This window comes from Astatotilapia calliptera, unplaced genomic scaffold (assembly GCF_900246225.1).
Source record: "Astatotilapia calliptera unplaced genomic scaffold, fAstCal1.2 U_scaffold_75, whole genome shotgun sequence".
Taxonomy (NCBI): domain Eukaryota; kingdom Metazoa; phylum Chordata; class Actinopteri; order Cichliformes; family Cichlidae; genus Astatotilapia; species Astatotilapia calliptera.
Window position 1 is genome coordinate 1 of NW_020535817.1, and position 17,472 is coordinate 17,472.

General features: G+C 40.6%; 2 protein-coding genes across 2 annotated transcripts; both read right to left on the bottom strand.

Annotated features, from left to right (window-relative positions):
- Positions 1 to 53: 53 nt before the first annotated feature.
- Positions 54 to 10,951, bottom strand: LOC113018393 (transmembrane 7 superfamily member 3-like). The gene is made up of 7 exons (XM_026161462.1): positions 10,613 to 10,951; positions 7,829 to 7,983; positions 2,309 to 2,459; positions 1,838 to 1,958; positions 917 to 1,088; positions 637 to 814; positions 54 to 531 (listed from the first exon to the last, which is right to left on the bottom strand). The coding sequence occupies exons 1-7, from the start codon at positions 10,689 to 10,691 to the stop codon at positions 437 to 439; spliced, it is 951 nt and encodes a 316-aa protein (XP_026017247.1). The 5' UTR covers positions 10,692 to 10,951; the 3' UTR covers positions 54 to 436.
- A 994-nt stretch (positions 10,952 to 11,945) lies between these two features.
- Positions 11,946 to 17,451, bottom strand: LOC113018394 (FGFR1 oncogene partner 2 homolog). The gene is made up of 6 exons (XM_026161463.1): positions 17,212 to 17,451; positions 14,507 to 14,643; positions 14,214 to 14,331; positions 13,947 to 14,089; positions 13,751 to 13,864; positions 11,946 to 12,410 (listed from the first exon to the last, which is right to left on the bottom strand). Exons 1-6 carry the CDS (start codon positions 17,234 to 17,236, stop codon positions 12,273 to 12,275), a joined length of 675 nt encoding a protein of 224 aa, XP_026017248.1. The 5' UTR covers positions 17,237 to 17,451; the 3' UTR covers positions 11,946 to 12,272.
- Positions 17,452 to 17,472: the final 21 nt, after the last annotated feature.

Genomic DNA, 17,472 nt, shown 5'->3' on the forward strand with positions numbered 1-17,472 from the left:
CTCTGTGTGCAATTGAGGCTTTTTCTTTGTTTAGTTTCTATGATGAAGTTATCTTTTTTTTTTTTTTTAAACAGCTTCTGACCCCATAATTCTCTCTGCTGACCATGTAACGACCCGTGATGGGAGGCTCTTGTTTATAAAATAAACAACTGGCAGAGAGCTTCAGAGTCTAGAGAGGAAGCTTTAAAGGCTTAAGACTAAAGAGTGGCTGAAACCTGAAGTTTCATCAGCTACAAAGATGACGATGTGGACCGATCGATACCAATAAAGTTACTGACACAAATCAACAAAAAAATCTGACTCACGCTGGATTAGTATCCTGCATTCAGAGCTATATACTCACAAATGTCCTGACTGTAGTAGTATTAATACTACACAGACTGACCATCATGCACTGGGATACTGTAGCACCAAAGCCACACAAAACAAGAACTAACTACTCACCACATTTAAAGAACCGATGCCCAAAGAAGCAGACAAACAGCCCTGCCAAGCCAGTGATGGTGAAGAAGATTTTTGTAGATATCTTCCCTGAAAAATCATTTACAAACCGCAGTTAAAATAAATCAGTCATTTATACAGTCAGAAATCCGTGCTTCAATAGCATCGAGTTTTCGACAGAGCTCAGAAGCTCACCTAGAGTTTGGCAGCTGTCTAGAGTGGAATTGAAGCTGCAGGCGTAGGTGTGGGCGGGCACGTAAGAGGCCGAGGTGTTCAACAGCGGGTCTCTAACGATCACAGAGTAGATTATGCCCTGACCGGGGATGGAGTTGAAAACCATCGAGCTCACATCTGTCGATTCCAGCGTCATGACCTGCGGGGAGACACAGAGAGGAAAGGCAGGAGACTTGTAAACACGCAGCTCCGGCACATTCGACTGCTAATCTTCGGCATCCGCTGCGTTCACGTTGCATACCCGTTTGCCGTTCTCCATCATGCCCTGCTTGTCGGCCACGGCCTGAAAGCCGGTGAACAGGCTGCGCTCTGACAGGTCATTCTCAGGCAGGAAGTACTGGTAGATGTCGTACTGCAGCCGCCAGCGCGTGTCGGCTCCTGTGGATTGGCTGCAGGCTGGAGGAGCTCCATCTCTGACGGACAAGAGCAACATACATTTATCTTTGGATCACCACAATTTTGTTTCATTTTTTCAGAGTATTACATTTTTTCAAAACCTGTAGCACAGCTAAGACCTGAATCTAGCTTAGAGGGGAGTGGTCACCAGGCTGACTGATCACATGATATAATAACACATAACTCCAGTTAGACATGTCAGACAAGAAGAGTTTCTAACGCATCACTAAACCAACCTTTAGTGTTTAAAGTTAAACCACTCTAGCAACTATATCAAAACCATTTACCATGTTACATTGCGTGATGCTGTGAAATTAAAAAAACCAACAAAAACAAAAACAAAAAAGTGTGACACTGTCTAACAAACATAATTATCTACAAGCAAATAAGATGCATGTTTTCCCCCCGAAACTTTCACATTAAAATTTGAATAGAGTCTTCCTACAGACCAAACAGGAAATGACTGTGTGTAAGTGAGCAAAACCATTTCAGGACAACTCTGTGGCACTGATATACAAAGCAAAGCGTGAGAAGGTGAGGCTGTGTGTGTGTGTGTGTGTGTGTGTGTGTGTGTGGTTGGTGTGTGGTGTGTGTGTGTGAGAGAGAGAGAGAGAGAGAGCACGAGATCATTTCAAAGAAAACAAACGGAGGTGGTTTGACGATAGCGCGCGGCAAATGTGATCTCTGTACAGAGCCGCTGATGCCTGTGGCTCAACAGGCTGAACAGGAAGTGAAGAAAACAGTAAGAGTCGGTGTCATGTGCTACCTCTCATATCCCAGGTTGGCAGGTGCAAAACGGATCGTGGTCTCATAGAGATTGTAGTGGATGTAGATGTTTGGGTCAATTTCCAGGTCAAACTCCATATTGCACGCTCCTGGAACTGGATCTGACACAGAACACATTCACTGTTAGACGCTGGACTGGACGTGGTGGGCCAATAGGAGGAAGGCTGAGAGTCATTCTGCTATGTCAACATGACTTATTAAAATAGGTTTCAACACCCAGTGGAGGTAAACCAAATCAGTGCGAATACAAGCTCGTGGTCGGCTCAGGTTTCCTCCAGTGACAATCACACTGTGCTGACATGGTTTGTTTTAGTTAATGTCCAAAGTTTTTGCTTTCTTCTCCTTTTACTTTCCTGTTCTGTGCTTCTCAGGCAACATTCAAAGACAGTGAAACAAGTCAGAAGAGAAGCACACTGGTGTATTTTGTACTGGAGGACAGTTCAAGTGTTACCGGTGCTGGAGTAGGAGAGGATGACCCCGGTCCCTGCCACAGTGTTGCCATCAGGAGAGGACAGGAACAAGGTGAGGGACGTTTGGTCCCGCCGGAGAGCCGACACGAGCCCCGAGTCCACCGCAGTCAGGGAGAGGCCCAGGCCCGGCATCTGATCCGAACAGAGATATCAATTAGTAAGCAGATAATATGCAGAGGCACATGCTGTGCTGTTTAGAAAACATAGAAGTGCTCCCATTCATGGTCTGACCTCATGATGGTGCTTGAGGAAAAATTCACCAAGCATTCAACTTCATGGTGGTTATAGATGAGAGACTGTGGATTACCAAAGCCATCAGGCCCTCATCTCTGAGGACCATGAAACATTTCCATGCAAACGTGGGTGAGATAGTTCTGTCTTGACCAAAATGATGTACAGTCTGATCTCAAACTAAGGTGGTGACGATCCCCTGCAAGTTTAACCTACATAAACACTTTCTCCTCTGAACGTCTCAACACACTTGGTTCTTTGTTTGGTGGATTAGTGTGAACTTGCCAGCGATTATGATTCACTGCAGACTCAGGTCCTAACAAAGTTAAACACCTTAAATGCTGGTGTCTGTCTCCAAAACAAGAGGAAAGAAAACATTACTCAACTTGTGCTATGAAAAAAAAAAAGGACATACATTCCAATAATAGAGCTCCTAAGAAGAATGACAAACATTTTATTTTAAGAGTCAGATCTTTAGGCCTAGGAAGCACCGCTACAGTAAAAAAAAAACAACTTCCTTCTGCTCTGATTTCTAGTTGGTACAATGGCTCTGTTCTGTGACTTTCACACTCTTCTGTCAGAGCAGTAAGACCTCCTGTAGAAAACAGAGCAGGCATCAAAGAAAGCAGATATGAGACTGATTGAATCAGCATTAAAACATGTGTCGGGGTGGGCGTGGTCTGCAAAGCAGCTGCAGATGTCCTGTAGTTTTAGGATAGAGCTACGTTTGTGAACAATACAACAGCTACTTCATTTGGAAATGAAAGCTGCTTGTGATTGAAGAGATTGCTGACATGAAGAAAACTCCCTTTCTCTCCTTTAACTTTGCATTAAATTGACTTCTTACTGTAAATGTTTTTTTGTTGTTAAAACGTCATTAATTTGAATTTCACTGCCTTTGAGAGCAGGACGAATCAAACACAGGCGTGTGCTACATGGTATACCACATCCTGACCTGGTGAGCGCTGCGTTCACATGAACAAGCTGGTTTAGCGTTAGAGAATATGTTGTATCAAAGCAAAAAATACATTATCGCACGGGTTAGAGCGCGACATTATACGTGCTTCAGCACTGAGCCAGCAGAGTCTAATGAAAACCGAGAGACTTTACATTATCTGTACTGTGTTTCACGTGGAAAGATTTTTGCTTGTGACAGACAACAAATGGAAAAAGCTCATACTCAGGCAATGATCTGAATTACTATTGTGTGACAGGCCTGGCGGCATAGAAGATCTGCGCCCCCATGACATGGCTCTCAGTCCCACTGCTGTATAATAACCGCATTGTATCACCATCTCTTGTGGACACAGACGCTGCTGGAGTATGTAGAGATTCTCAAGACAGCACAGGCTCAACTTCAGTTGTGTCATCAGCCGCAGAGGTGGGGTCGCTTCAAACCCAACTATCACAAGTGAGTTAAAGTTTCAACACTTAAGTCACCAACAGGAAGTGGGTAAAACAGTGATATAATTAAGTGTAGGTTTGGTTTATGAAAGCATTTCCTTTAAAAATGATTAGTTTATCTGTTTTTATGCTTCTAATTGAAATAGTCAGTCACCAAAAACACTGACAGCTGATAAACAACGACAAATATAAATCAGGATCTTGTGGTTATCATGTCAAACAAGCCAGAGTTATAAAAAGGAAGAAAAAAAAGGAAACTGACAAAAGAGATAAGAATATAAAGGAAACTGATGTGCACAATCTGCATATTCACTTTTCATTAAGCTTTATCTGATGCTGTGTAAAAGCACACTTCCTGTTTTGTTCTTTCTAAATTTCTCTGTGCTTGTTTTTGGTGATTGCTGGTGATCTTTAAACTTGAGACATGTCTTAATGATAAGGCGAGTCTTCAATCACATGGATTTGTTTTTCTGGCCCTTTCCACTGTTGCCACCACCAGAAACGTAAATAAGGAAAGTTAAGCTAAACTACTTTCCATGCTCCTGTGTGCTGCATGGACCCAAACGGCGCTGTCTCCTCAGACTTCTGGGACTGACGCCAGAAGTTTTTCCCCCTGAGGAACGCCACCGTCTGCCACTCATGACCAGAGGACTGTAGATCAGCTGACTGCGGGTTCTCTCAGAGGGTCAGATGACCTCACTCACAAAGCCTCATTCATTAGCCAGATGTAGAACTAACTGCCCGTGATGCACTATGAAATATGCCTCTGAGTTTATTTCCGTTTATATTTTAGCTGTGTCATGTGACCACACTTCTGAAGGATCACCCAATTTAGATTACACATCTGATTTGCTGATGTAACAGAAAACATCCCCTCTTTAACTCTTTGTAAAATGCACTTCACACACACACAGATCGAGAAAGAACTATCACGTTTATTTCTGGGTTTGCTTATTGTGACAGTTCAGGTGGAAAGGTGGCCGGGGCTCCGAACAAGCCGAACGGAAGCGTGACGAATTGGTACAAACCGTACGGAGTGGAGAAGGCAGTTTTTTCCTTGGACTCGGCAGACAAGGGAATCTGCCAGCAGCCCTTGGTTAAATCCAGTGTCGTGAAAAAACGGGCCGTGCCCAACCAGTCCAGGAGCCCGTCGACCCGGGCATGGGATAAGCATCAAAGCGTGACACTTCAGTAGGGGTGGGTTTTAATAATCGATTCATTGATTAAAATCGATTCTGGCTTGGATAACGTGATATCGATTCATTAAAATCCTGAATCGATTTTTTTTATATAAATGTATTTTGCCCAAAATTCCAGAATCTCAGGTGAAACGTCACAAAATTTTGACAACCACCAAACAGCTAAAACAGTAAATGAGAGCAGATACACGGCTTCTGCACAAAGACGTAAACACACAGCGCGGAGCCGCGGATCAGAATCAGTGAGATGTGGCCTTTCTCACCGACGGCACGGACACGGTCGGGGCTGAAAGCCGACAGCTCGCTGATTCTGATGTTTCGGCGGGTCCACGCTTTGTGTTTACGCCCTTTTTGCGCCGATTCTAAAGCTGTTAGTTTTATCTCTCTCCAAACAATATTGACTGAACCAGCAGCAAAAGAAGATCCAAACTACGCTTCACATACACATCGTCATGAATTCCCTCTGACTTTTGTTGTTTTGCTTCCACCACAATAAAACTCACACTCTGTGCACAGCTCTCTCTCTCTCTCTCTCTCTCTCTCTCTCTCTCTCAGTGTACTTCAAGAACAGTTTCCTGTCTATCCCTGAAATCTGTGCTTGCTTGTTACGCACAAGACTACTATTATTTACAGGCTGTCGGCCGATGTTTTTTTTCCTTTTACTTACTTCCGAAAAGAAAACCTAATTTCTGCCGTTCAACAGGCTTCTGAACAAATTTAAACTTTTTAAAATTATGCAAAATGCAAAACACTTAGCGTGTCTCTAATAAAACCGCTGTAACTTCAGAGGTAATGTTCATATGTTTATTAATGGTTTTCTTTTGTTTTTGATGTACTGCAGAATATTTTTATAAAATCCAGGCCAGGAAAACCACCTTCATGTTTTTCTGTGTTTTATCTTCAGCTACTTTGACACAAAGGCATCTGCTGTGATGCTCACACCTTTGATAAAGTCTTGCGTGTGTCAGCTTCCTTTTTATAGATACAAAAATATGTAAATGTACTGATCTGAATTATAATATTTCTGCCTGTCTGAGGCAAAATTTCCCAGATTCAAATCGAATTGAATCGAATTGAATCGAATCGATTCTAGAAATCAGTGACGATACCCAGCCCTACACTTCAGTCACCTTGCGATAGTCGACACAGAACCGTATAGACCCATCCTTCTTCACCACAAGAACTATGGGGCTAACCCAGGCGCTGTGCGACTCTTCTATCACTTCCATTTTCAGCATTTCAGCCAATTCCCTCTGAACAATTTGTCGTTTATGCTCAGGAAGCCTGTAGGGCCTTGAACGCACTGTCATGCCAGGCTGAGTTTCAAAATGATGATCAATGAGAAAACAATATTTTCACGGACCAGCCTTTAAGGTGTCGCGGATAAATACAACAAAATAAAATGATAAGACCAAGACAAAAACTGTGGTATTATATATAATAATAAATGCGAATTCACTGTGTGATTGTGTAACTTTATTAGCAGCGTCCTCCTGAAATGCGCCAACAAAATTGAGTGTAACATCCTCCTCTCTGCCCCTTAATGCTCTCTGGTCGTTATGGTAACGCGTAAATATTTCTTTCAAAATCAGACGCACAACTACAACACGGGAAAAGACCCAGGGAGACCGAGTTGACGATAAAAACCCTGAAAACCATAAATTTCACACCTGAGCCTGAACTCTCATGGCCCAGCACCAAATGACTCACAGCCCGGGGGTCCCCAACCCCCGGGCTGTGAGTCATTTGGTCCGTGGCCCGCAGGTTGGGGACCGCTGGCTTAAAGAAACAGTTAAACAAACATGGAAACTGTACTTTAGCTGCCTTCACTAATTGTCATGACACGTTTCTGGATTCACAAAGGCCTGAGGACAGACCAATGACAGCTCAGCCAGCTGGTTACTAAAATCACTGTAAACTTCTTGTTTGCCACTCACATCCATCTAAATGAACTAATATTTACACACTAAAATAAACAAATAACCACTATTACAATTTGTTGTATTTGTTAGTTTCAATGTTGTGTCCTAAATATATGCCAAATGTGAAGTATTAACACAATATATCTACACAGTTTTACTGAAGAATGTGGCTGAGTAAGAAATGGCAGCCTCAAAAGCTTTAAAACCGATAGTGACAAAGCAAATCATATTAAATTGAATCAAATTAATATTTTTACAGCCATTTACAAAAAAACAGTTTTGATCTTGACAGCTTATCTCTGCTCGAATAGCAGCCGTGCAGGGAAATAATGGTACCCGCCATGAAGCTAAAGTTTAAACTTCAAAGTGTTCAGAAAAACATAACCATGTGACCTACGTGGCATCATCAGTGTGCTGCTGGCTTTCTGTTGAACAAGCAGGTTCATCACTGTACGGTTATTGCAATATTCGAATTTCAAATTTGTCTACTTGCCTACTGACAAAGTGATATTGGTGGCGTTGGTGCGTTTTTAATGGAGGAACAAAACAAAACAAAAAAGTTAAGCCTTTAAAAGGTGATGTCCCTGTGGGTACAGCCAACCTTTATATACAGTCTATTACTGATAACACCAGTTCTTTTTCATTTAATTAAGTAATATTTCAACAGCAGTTCTACTTGAGGGCACACTTTCACTGCTCTTTCCACCTCTTCACACCAGAGGTTAACATCTCAGCATTTCCTCACCCTTGTGTAGGAGATTGTTGCGTTTCGATGCTGCGTGTGGAACTGCAGAGTGATGAAAGCGACCTCTGATGGGATCGTGGACACCACCGCCTGCACCGTCTCATTCTGCGAGATGCTCACGTTCTGGAACCTCCCCGGCAGGAAAATCACCCGGTCTGAGCAAGAAAGGGGAAAGTGTGATTTATGTATTCTGTAAGTCAGGATTTTTGGTTCTCTTTTAGTCACATCACTCACCACCCGGCCTGCTCGCCAAATTTATCTCACTCACTCCAAAAATTAAAATAAAGTCTTCTGACACAGTGGTGGAGAGGCACAAGTTGAAAGGGATGTGATTACCACAGAGGGATCTTTAACAGTACTTAAAGAGGTTCAGATAAAATTTGACGAAAATTAAATTTAAAGTCATGTGAGCGCTGATTTTTATAAGCCTAGTCCAAGAAAGTTTATGATAAATTCATCACAGTACTTGTACACAGTATTTGTTCTCCTGCTTCAGTCGGTCTAAGTTACTGTGGAAAAGAAGACTGGCTGGCAGGTTGTAGCTGGTACTAGTCAACATACAGTAAAATGCTAATCATCTGACACAGCAGCAGTTTTGACAGTAGGTGATAAGCCAAACACGCCACCTTAAACCAGATCCTAAAACCGATTAATCACACAAAAGCCTGAACGAAGGCGTGCTCTCTGTGCCGAGGCTACTATACGGAAATAATCGAGTGTACCATCTAAATTTGATACGTTGATTAAATGGCACCATAAACATCCTTCAACATCTCAGAAAGTGGAGGCTTTGTCAGAGTGATGGCTGGACCCGAACTGTAAAATGTCAGCTGCTCATTTATTATGTTTCCTGTTTTCTAAAGATCTGCATACAGAGATTCAGTTCAGAAAACAAAACAAAACAAAAAATGTATTTATAAACCGCTTGATAGACTAGACTCATAAAACATGTCTTCTTCTCTGATCATCTGCTTACATGACTACTGGTTTTCGTTTTGTTTATGTTCTTTCTAACAGATCTGCGTTATTCCATAAAACAAAGTTCCACAATAACTGGAACCAATCAGGCAGCCTATATCTTATCAGTGTCCTCACTTAACATCAAACTACAGGCTGAAGTTTCCTTACTGGCCATTTCTGACTCATTCGCCTGATTATATATAACCCACTGCGGTCTAAGCTCCGGTGAAGACCTCTAATTCTAACCATAACTGAAGGCAATCAGAATGAGGGTTTTTTTTTATCATAGGCCAGTGTTGATTACACTTAACAGTTGTATTTGAAATATTAAGACAATGAAGCATAATTCAGGCACCAAGACTGACAGCTACAAATGTGGCATCATACGGCCCTTTAAAAAGAACAGATTACACTGGAAAACAACTGTTTTTTTCCCCTCTTTGAAAGGTGATGCAGATACACAGAACAGACAGTGAAATGTGAACATGATTATGCCATTTTTATATTATTGTAGGGTCTTTACCTCACAATATAAAGCACCTTGTGGCAACTGTTGTTGTGATTTGGCGCCATATAAATAAAAGTGAATCTTGGTAATAATTAAACAAACCAAAACACTGTGTTGGTAACTGCACTTGTTTTCAGTTAGGCCACACTTCTGGTTTTGTTGCACTCACACACAGCAATCTTCCACACTTCCTTAACTATTACTGCATAGTTCCTCAGCAGGAACTGTGTGGGAAGACTTCAAACATCGAAGACTGTGTGTTATGAGGACGAGAGGCTCACAATGTGTGAGGTAACTTTTTGCAAGATTCATTAAGTTGCTGTGTGAAAATCAAAGAATGTTTTGAAGTTTTCAAAAAACACACAGCTCAGGATTATCAGTGCTTTTAGATTTATCATTCCTGACAGATCCTGCTGACCTGGTCAGTGATTTTAATTTAGCGCTTTGAGGTAGGGACAACATGACTGGTTAATTTCAAAGCAGGCTACACACACTGCAAAGGTGCCTACGCACTCCTGACATGCAGAAAGAACTTCAGCCTCAGGGCAGAGTCTGGTGTAACACAAGTTCAATCACTTTGCATCGTGTTGACTGCCATCTTTGCTTTTTGCATCAGCCGAACTGCTTAACTGACAATTATTGAGCCCTTTATATGTAATCATATTATATATATATATATATATATATATATATATATATATATATATATATATATATATATATTACATTTGGATAAATTGATTTAGATGCACTACTTTCAAAGTAGCACCCCCTGGATGACAGTCTTACTTCTGCAATTTATGCAGAAGCAATTTAAATTCTGATTTCCTTCTTGTGGCTCGTCTAAGGTTCTTCTTATGGTAAGACCTAGCTGCCTCTTCCACCACATCTGAGACAGATTACTGTTTACATTTCCTGTTTGCAGATAAAATATGTAAGTAAGCTACCTGGACCTGTAAATCTCGGCATACTCGTTAAGGACAGCTTTAAACGCAGAGCTTAACTCACAATAGGGTTAGGCACGACTAACATCCTGTGTACGAGCATCCCCTTATTTCAAACTTTAAACATAACCGAATTAAATTGTGTGGGATAAATAGACAGTTTTAGTCCGTTACATAGAATAACGCGTTAATTAGCTAGCTAATGCCATACAAGAGGGCAACTCTAGTGTCCTGCAGCCCAAACACAACACTACTAGTTTGAATATGATAGCTTTTTGATTATATACCATTTACATTTAAAGGTTTCTAAAACCGAAAGTCACTTTGCATCAGATTAGAAAGAAAAAAAAATCCTCTGGTAAGGCTACTCACTTTCTACCTGCGCTTCAACTTCATACACCAAATGAAGAAGCAGTAGCAGCAGCAGCGGGAACCAAATCCACCGAGACATTTTCCGCCTCTCTATTTTGAATTCTTAACAAACCCTTTTCTATCTGCTCCTCCGTAAAATCATTGGTAATGTGGCAGCGTCCCGTGTTTGGGTTGTAAGAGTCCCTGCAAACCCGAAAGCGACATGCTTGACTGACGTGAAAGCCTGCCTGAGCCGACCTTCTCCCTCTGCCGCTCTGACTGCCTAACGAAGCCACCGCGAGATTCTCGTCCTCCGTCCCGCGATATCCCCACCTCCCTCTGGCGTCACCAACCATCAACACGATCTTGAGTGACTTCGATACATCAAATTAAATGTGTCAATAATTAAATAAAACGTTAAACAATTAATTAACAAAATATATAAATGATGTATTAAATTAATTTCATTTCAAACATTTAAACAATTATTTATTTACAATTTAAATTCGTTTTAATTAATTAATGATGACTTTACCTCATTAGCCGTGTCTCAGTTCGATTAGATCTGTCCATCAGACCGTAACAAATCACAACAGGAGACTAATTGGCAGACACTATTTAATGTGCGCACAAAGCAGCACACGAGCTGCTCTTTACCAGCAGTTACATTTAAATTAAGTTTTCAAATATAAACCATAGAATGGGTGGATGCTTTCTAACATCCCTCTGGTGTGCCTTGCGTCTGCAGTAAAAAAATATGGGGAAAGATAACTTAAAGACTGCACCCAAGTCCAAATATGATGCAGTGTACTTCTACTTTTCAGCTGGTCTAAATTCTATTCCCCCAACACAAGTTGGATTGAAATAATAGCCAATTTATGAAAAGTTCTTATTACAGTCATCTCACTTTGTATGCAATAATACCACAAATATTCTCTTCCATCCTCTAAAATGCACAGACTGACTGCTTTCCAATAATATATATATATATGTATATATTTTTTTCTTTTTTTCAAGTAGTGGATAAAATTACTGAAAAATCTAATGATATAAATGTGCAACAGTGAAACAATGAAGCACTTGTTTACAAGCCTTTCAGTGGAGTATAACTACACTGTGGTTTGACAGTGTTGAAATTTTCTATTCCACAGCTAGCAGCAGATGCACCTCACCCTTTGGAGCAGATCCTCTGTGGAAATGGTTTCTATTCCCGCCAGTGACAATATTGGTGGGAATAGAAACCACTTTTACTGACACGAGTAGTGAAAGTGAGAAGTTGTGTATCTGCAGGAGCAACCAAAACAGAACAAGAAACGTGTGACATTTGGAAGGTGACACAAACTCTACAGACAAATTTTCTTGCTTATAGATTTATTTGAACTCAAGCCCTTCATTTACTCATTTACACCTTAAAATGTTGCAGGCACTGCGGGCTTGTGCATGCTGCCAAAATGAACAAAACGTTACAGCAGTACCAAGAAACAAGAAAAAGAATAAAGGGAGGTGGTTGGCTCGCTGCTTGTTGCCCGAATCATCAGACAGGGATGCAGGTCTGGAGCAGCGATGTTCTAAATGCACCAGGAGACTCATCATCTGAAGTGGTCACGTGGTAACAGGCTGTAGACTCTGTACCCTACAGCGGCAACAGTAGGTGGGCGGGTTTGGTGGGCTGCCCTGGGCTCTAACTTTTTCGTAAGCTCACGTCGGCACTGGTGAGCAGTGGCGACAGCGACGTGCTGTCTGATTGGTCGTCTCTCTTCAGAACCAGAAAAGCTTCCCGACTGATTCCCAGCAGCTCTCGGAGTCCATTGTTCTCCAACTGAAATACACAGAGATCTGCTGTGCTTAGTGCTGTGTTTAATGCAAACAAAAACAGAATGATTTGCAAATCCCATAAACCCAAATTTTATTGAGCACAGAGATCTCTCCAGATTCTCAGAATCTTTTGAAGATATTAAGCTGCAGATAATTAGATATTCAAAGTCTTCAGAATTATATGTTGACAAATGTTATTCTGAAATTGTTCCACAAGTTGCAGATGCCTTTTATTTTTTTGCAGATTGATGAACCTCAGCACATCTTTACTTCTGAGAAACTCTGCCTCTTTAAAAGGCCTTTTTATACCCAATCATGTTGAGTATTAATCTTTATGCCAGTTAACCTAAAATGTTCCTCCATTTTTCCAGCTTTTTGTTGACCCCATCCCAACTTTTTTTATTTTTTTATTGCTAGTATTAAGTTCAAAATGAGCTACTGTTTTTCTTAAAATGCTACTTTTTCCACTACTGTGAATAAAATATGGGTTTATGATGTTTTAAGAGTTTAAAAGCTCACTGTTGACATCTGGTGGTTAACATGTGGAAACACTACAAATGGTTCTTACTGTCAAAAGCTAAAAGCACATAGCAACGCTAGTTAGCTAAATAGTAACATAAATCTAACTTTTATGGGATTTATGGATAATTTCAAGTAGTAGAGGATGGATGGATGGATGGATGGATAGATGGATAGATATATATATACACACACATATAATCTATCTATCTATCTGTTTAACCTATTGAAAATAGGTTAAACTAAAATAGGTTAAACCCCCCCCAATTTTTTTTGCACATGTCGAGGAGCGTGTCAGGCTACATTTCACTGTGTGTTATACTTGTATAACTATGCATGTGACAAATAAAGAACCTTGAAAATAGAGAGGCAGGATGTCTAAATAACAAAGTAGGTCAAAGGGACAAAAACAAAGCTAGGAGGAAATGTAAATAAAAAGGCTCATTTTTAATTTAAATGCCCTGTTAAGATCTGCTTTGACATCTCAACTCAACATGAAGCTTTAGTTCATTTTTAAACTCCAAACTCACACTAAATATACTGTTTAAATAAATAAATGAATAAATAACAGAGCACATGAACATTTTTTAACTATGACTTGTGATCCAGTTTTGATTCCACCCCTCAGAGTCTTGATCATTTAAGTTTCTACTGATGACTTTTATTGGCATTTGTGTCAAGTGTCAATTTCTTTGACACTTGTGATCCTCTGTGTCACATGAACAGACATTTTTTTGGGTGGATTTGTAACTTCTGTGGATTTTTTGTACCTTCCCCTGGTCTCAAAGCTTTGGAACAACTGAAGTAATGCTGCTCGGCTTTTACCTCTAGCTGTTTAATCCTCTCCTCATCTTCACATATTCGCTCCTCATCCACCTCTATGGCTTTCCTCATCACGGAGGCCATTTCGTTGATCTTGTCTATGTGTGCTTGCATTTCCTGCAATGATTTTTTTTTAATGCACAAGAAAAGTAAAAAATTGCAAAATAATACATTAAAAGTACTTGCACCAGACACTGACCGTAGTATGCTGCTCCTTCAGCTGGGTAACGATGGCGGGGTCGTCTCTCTTACTGGCCATGAGAAGTCTGAACACCTGCTCCCTGTATTTGGTCATGATGAGCTCTAAGGCAGACTGGTGTTCTTCCAATGATGTACGCAGCTCTACATGAAGTATGAACACAAGTTTGATTTGCAGGAAGGATCAAATTCTAGCTTTATATTCCGCAAATCAAAGCGAAACTAAAAATGCACTGACTGAGAGTTGACATTGAAGGAAACTGCCTACCTTTGTTTTCCTGCTGGAGCTCCCTAATTTGCCGGTTTTCCTGCTGGATTCCCAGGACTAGACTGGAACGAGGCCGATGACGTGCAACCTCATTCAGGGCGTCTATCTCTTCCTGGTACTATCAATAAAAAGAACAAGCACAAAAACCTTCAGTCTGAAATATAAAATGATAGATCATAACAATTAGAAATACTTTAAAAAAAATGTTATTCCAGCTTTTCAAATGAAACTTCACGGATTCTACATCAAATGCTTTAGGCCTCACATTTCCCCAAGTTCATGTGACACCCTACCTGTTTCATGGCCTCTACTCGCTTGTTGAGATGTGTCGTCTGTTCGATTAACATCTCAGCAGCGTTGTCATGGTTGCGAAGCCTTTCCACTAATGATTTGGCATCTGCCAGGACCTTCTCTAAGGTACAGTTCATGCCTGAGGAAATACAAGTGATTCTTAAGAGGAGCTAGGACACGGTTGCTTGCAAACATAGTAGTCATCCACCTTGTCAATCCTTCTTTTCTTCCCTTAAGTATTACATTTGGTTAAAGCAATTATCCATTAGCAAGCTATTCATTATAGTGATGAATGACACTATTGAATTATATCTTATTAAAATAGCTTCTTTATTTAAAGGTAGGCTGACTTTGTATCTTAGTTAGACAATGGGGAAAAACTTTGGTCTATAATCTGTAGATACAGCAGCTGCAGTCAAGTGAAAGTTTTCTGGGAACTCTGAACAGTCCTATAAAAACCTATGTATATACCATGATGCAGTAGCTTTTTGCAAGCTACAGGGAGTGCAGAATTATTAGGCAAGTTGTATTTTTGAGGAATAATTTTATTATTGAACAACAACCATGTTCTCAATGAACCCAAAAAACTCATTAATATCAAAGCTGAATGTTTTTGGAAGTAGTTTTTAGTTTGTTTTTAGTTTTAGCTATTTTAGGGGGATATCTGTGTGTGCAGGTGACTATTACTGTGCATAATTATTAGGCAACTTAACAAAAAGCAATATATACCCATTTCAATTATTTATTTTTACCAGTGACACCAATATAACATCTCCACATTCACAAATATACATTTCTGACATTCAAAAACAAAACAAAAACAAATCAGCGACCAATATAGCCACCTTTCTTTGCAAGGACACTCAAAAGCCTGCCATCCATGGATTCTGTCAGTGTTTTGATCTGTTCACCATCAACATTGCGTGCAGCAGCAACCACAGCCTCCCAGACACTGTTCAGAGGTGTACTGTTTTCCCTCCTTGTAAATCTCACATTTGATGATGGACCACAGGTTCTCAATGGGGTTCAGATCAGGTGAACAAGGAGGCCATGTCATTAGTTTTTCTTCTTTTATACCCTTTCTTGCCAGCCACGCTGTGGAGTACTTGGACGCGTGTGATGGAGCATTGTCCTGCATGAAAATTATGTTTTTCTTGAAGGATGCAGACTTCTTCCTGTACCACTGCTTGAAGAAGGTGTCTTCCAGAAACTGGCAGTAGGACTGGGAGTTGAGCATGACTCCATCCTCAACCCAAAAAGGCCCCACAAGCTCATCTTTGATGATACCAGCCCAAACCAGTACTCCACCTCCACCTTGCTGGCGTCTGAGTCGGACTGGGAGCTCTCTGCCCTTTACCAATCCAGCCACGGGCCCATCCATCTGGCCCATCAAGACTCACTCTCATTTCATCAGTCCATAAAACCTTAGAAAAACCAGTCTTGAGATATTTCTTGGCCCAGTCTTGACGTTTCAGCTTGTGTGTCTTGTTCAGTGGTGGTCGTCTTTCAGCCTTTCTTACCTTGGCCATGTCTCTGAGTATTGCACACCTTGTGCTTTTGGGCACTCCAGTGATGTTGCAGCTCTGAAATATGGCCAAACGGTGGCAAGTGGCATCTTGGCAGCTGCACGCTTGACTTTTCTCAGTTCATGGGCAGTTATTTGGCGCCTTGGTTTTTCCACACGCTTCTTGCGACCCTGTTGACTATTTTGAATGAAACGCTTGATTGTTTCATGATCACGCTTCAGAAGCTTTGCAATTTTGAGACTGCTGCATCCCTCTGCAAGATATCTCACTATTTTTGACTATTCTGAGCCTGTCAAGTCCTTCTTTTGACCCATTTTGCCAAAGGAAAGGACGTTGCCTATTAATTATGCACACCTGATATAGGGTGTTGATGTCATTAGACCACACCCCTTCTCATTACAGAGATGCACATCACCTAATATGCTTAATTGGTAGTAGGCTTTCGAGCCTATACAGCTTGGAGTAAGACAACATGCATGAAGAGGATGATGTGGACAAAATACTCATTTGCCTAATAATTCTGCACTCCCTGTATTGCTGCTGTTAAGCAGCAATAGGTTACATCAGTCATTTTCTATAAAGTAGTCTTTTTTTTATATGATGATCACTTTAATATTTTTTTAAACACGACTTAAATCAGAAATGCTTTGATCTAGTTCTGTTTTATTTGTTCAAACAACAACACCGCGATATTGGTATTATACAATTTTAAAAATATCTGTAAACCAAGAAGTAACCTCAACTGAAGCGTCAGCTCTGACTTCGAAATACCAGCTAAAAATCATTCATTGACATTGAATCTAGGCTTTCTCCTCCTCGACCTTCCCGTCATTACAGCTGCCGTGTCAGCTAATTCGCTTATTAGGAGCAAGCCTTACGTGTTTTATGTGTCAGATTCACTTTACATGATTACTTTGGAAGCATATTCGTCTCAGCTATATAAAACGTGAAGGGGATTAGTATCTCAGTTTTCCAAATTCAGTTAGCTGACAACGTAAAACATATTTTAACAACACATACATACATACACAAGCTCGGCTCACTTATTAGCCAACTTACTAATCAGAGTTAAGCTTTCATGCAAATCCACTTACATGCTCGCATTATAAACGGGTGCGTATAACAAATCAGTGTTGCCATTCAATTTAGATAATGAATTAAAGAAACAAAAATGATCATACCTGGGGAAGCCACAGTACAAGACATTGGAATTGCGTTAACCCCGCTGCTACTTCCTGTTGATGTTTGGCAGCTAATATTAGCTAAAGGCTAACATTAGTCCTCATAAAGCACCCACAAACAGGCTCTAATAAAGATCCGTTCCTCGTTAAAATAGAAGATAATCTCTGCTGATATGAAAATATCGATTTTAACGCGTTTCAAGTTTGCTGTGAACCCAGTTGTGAGATGATAAAAGTAAGTAACCCCAACCTATGACAACC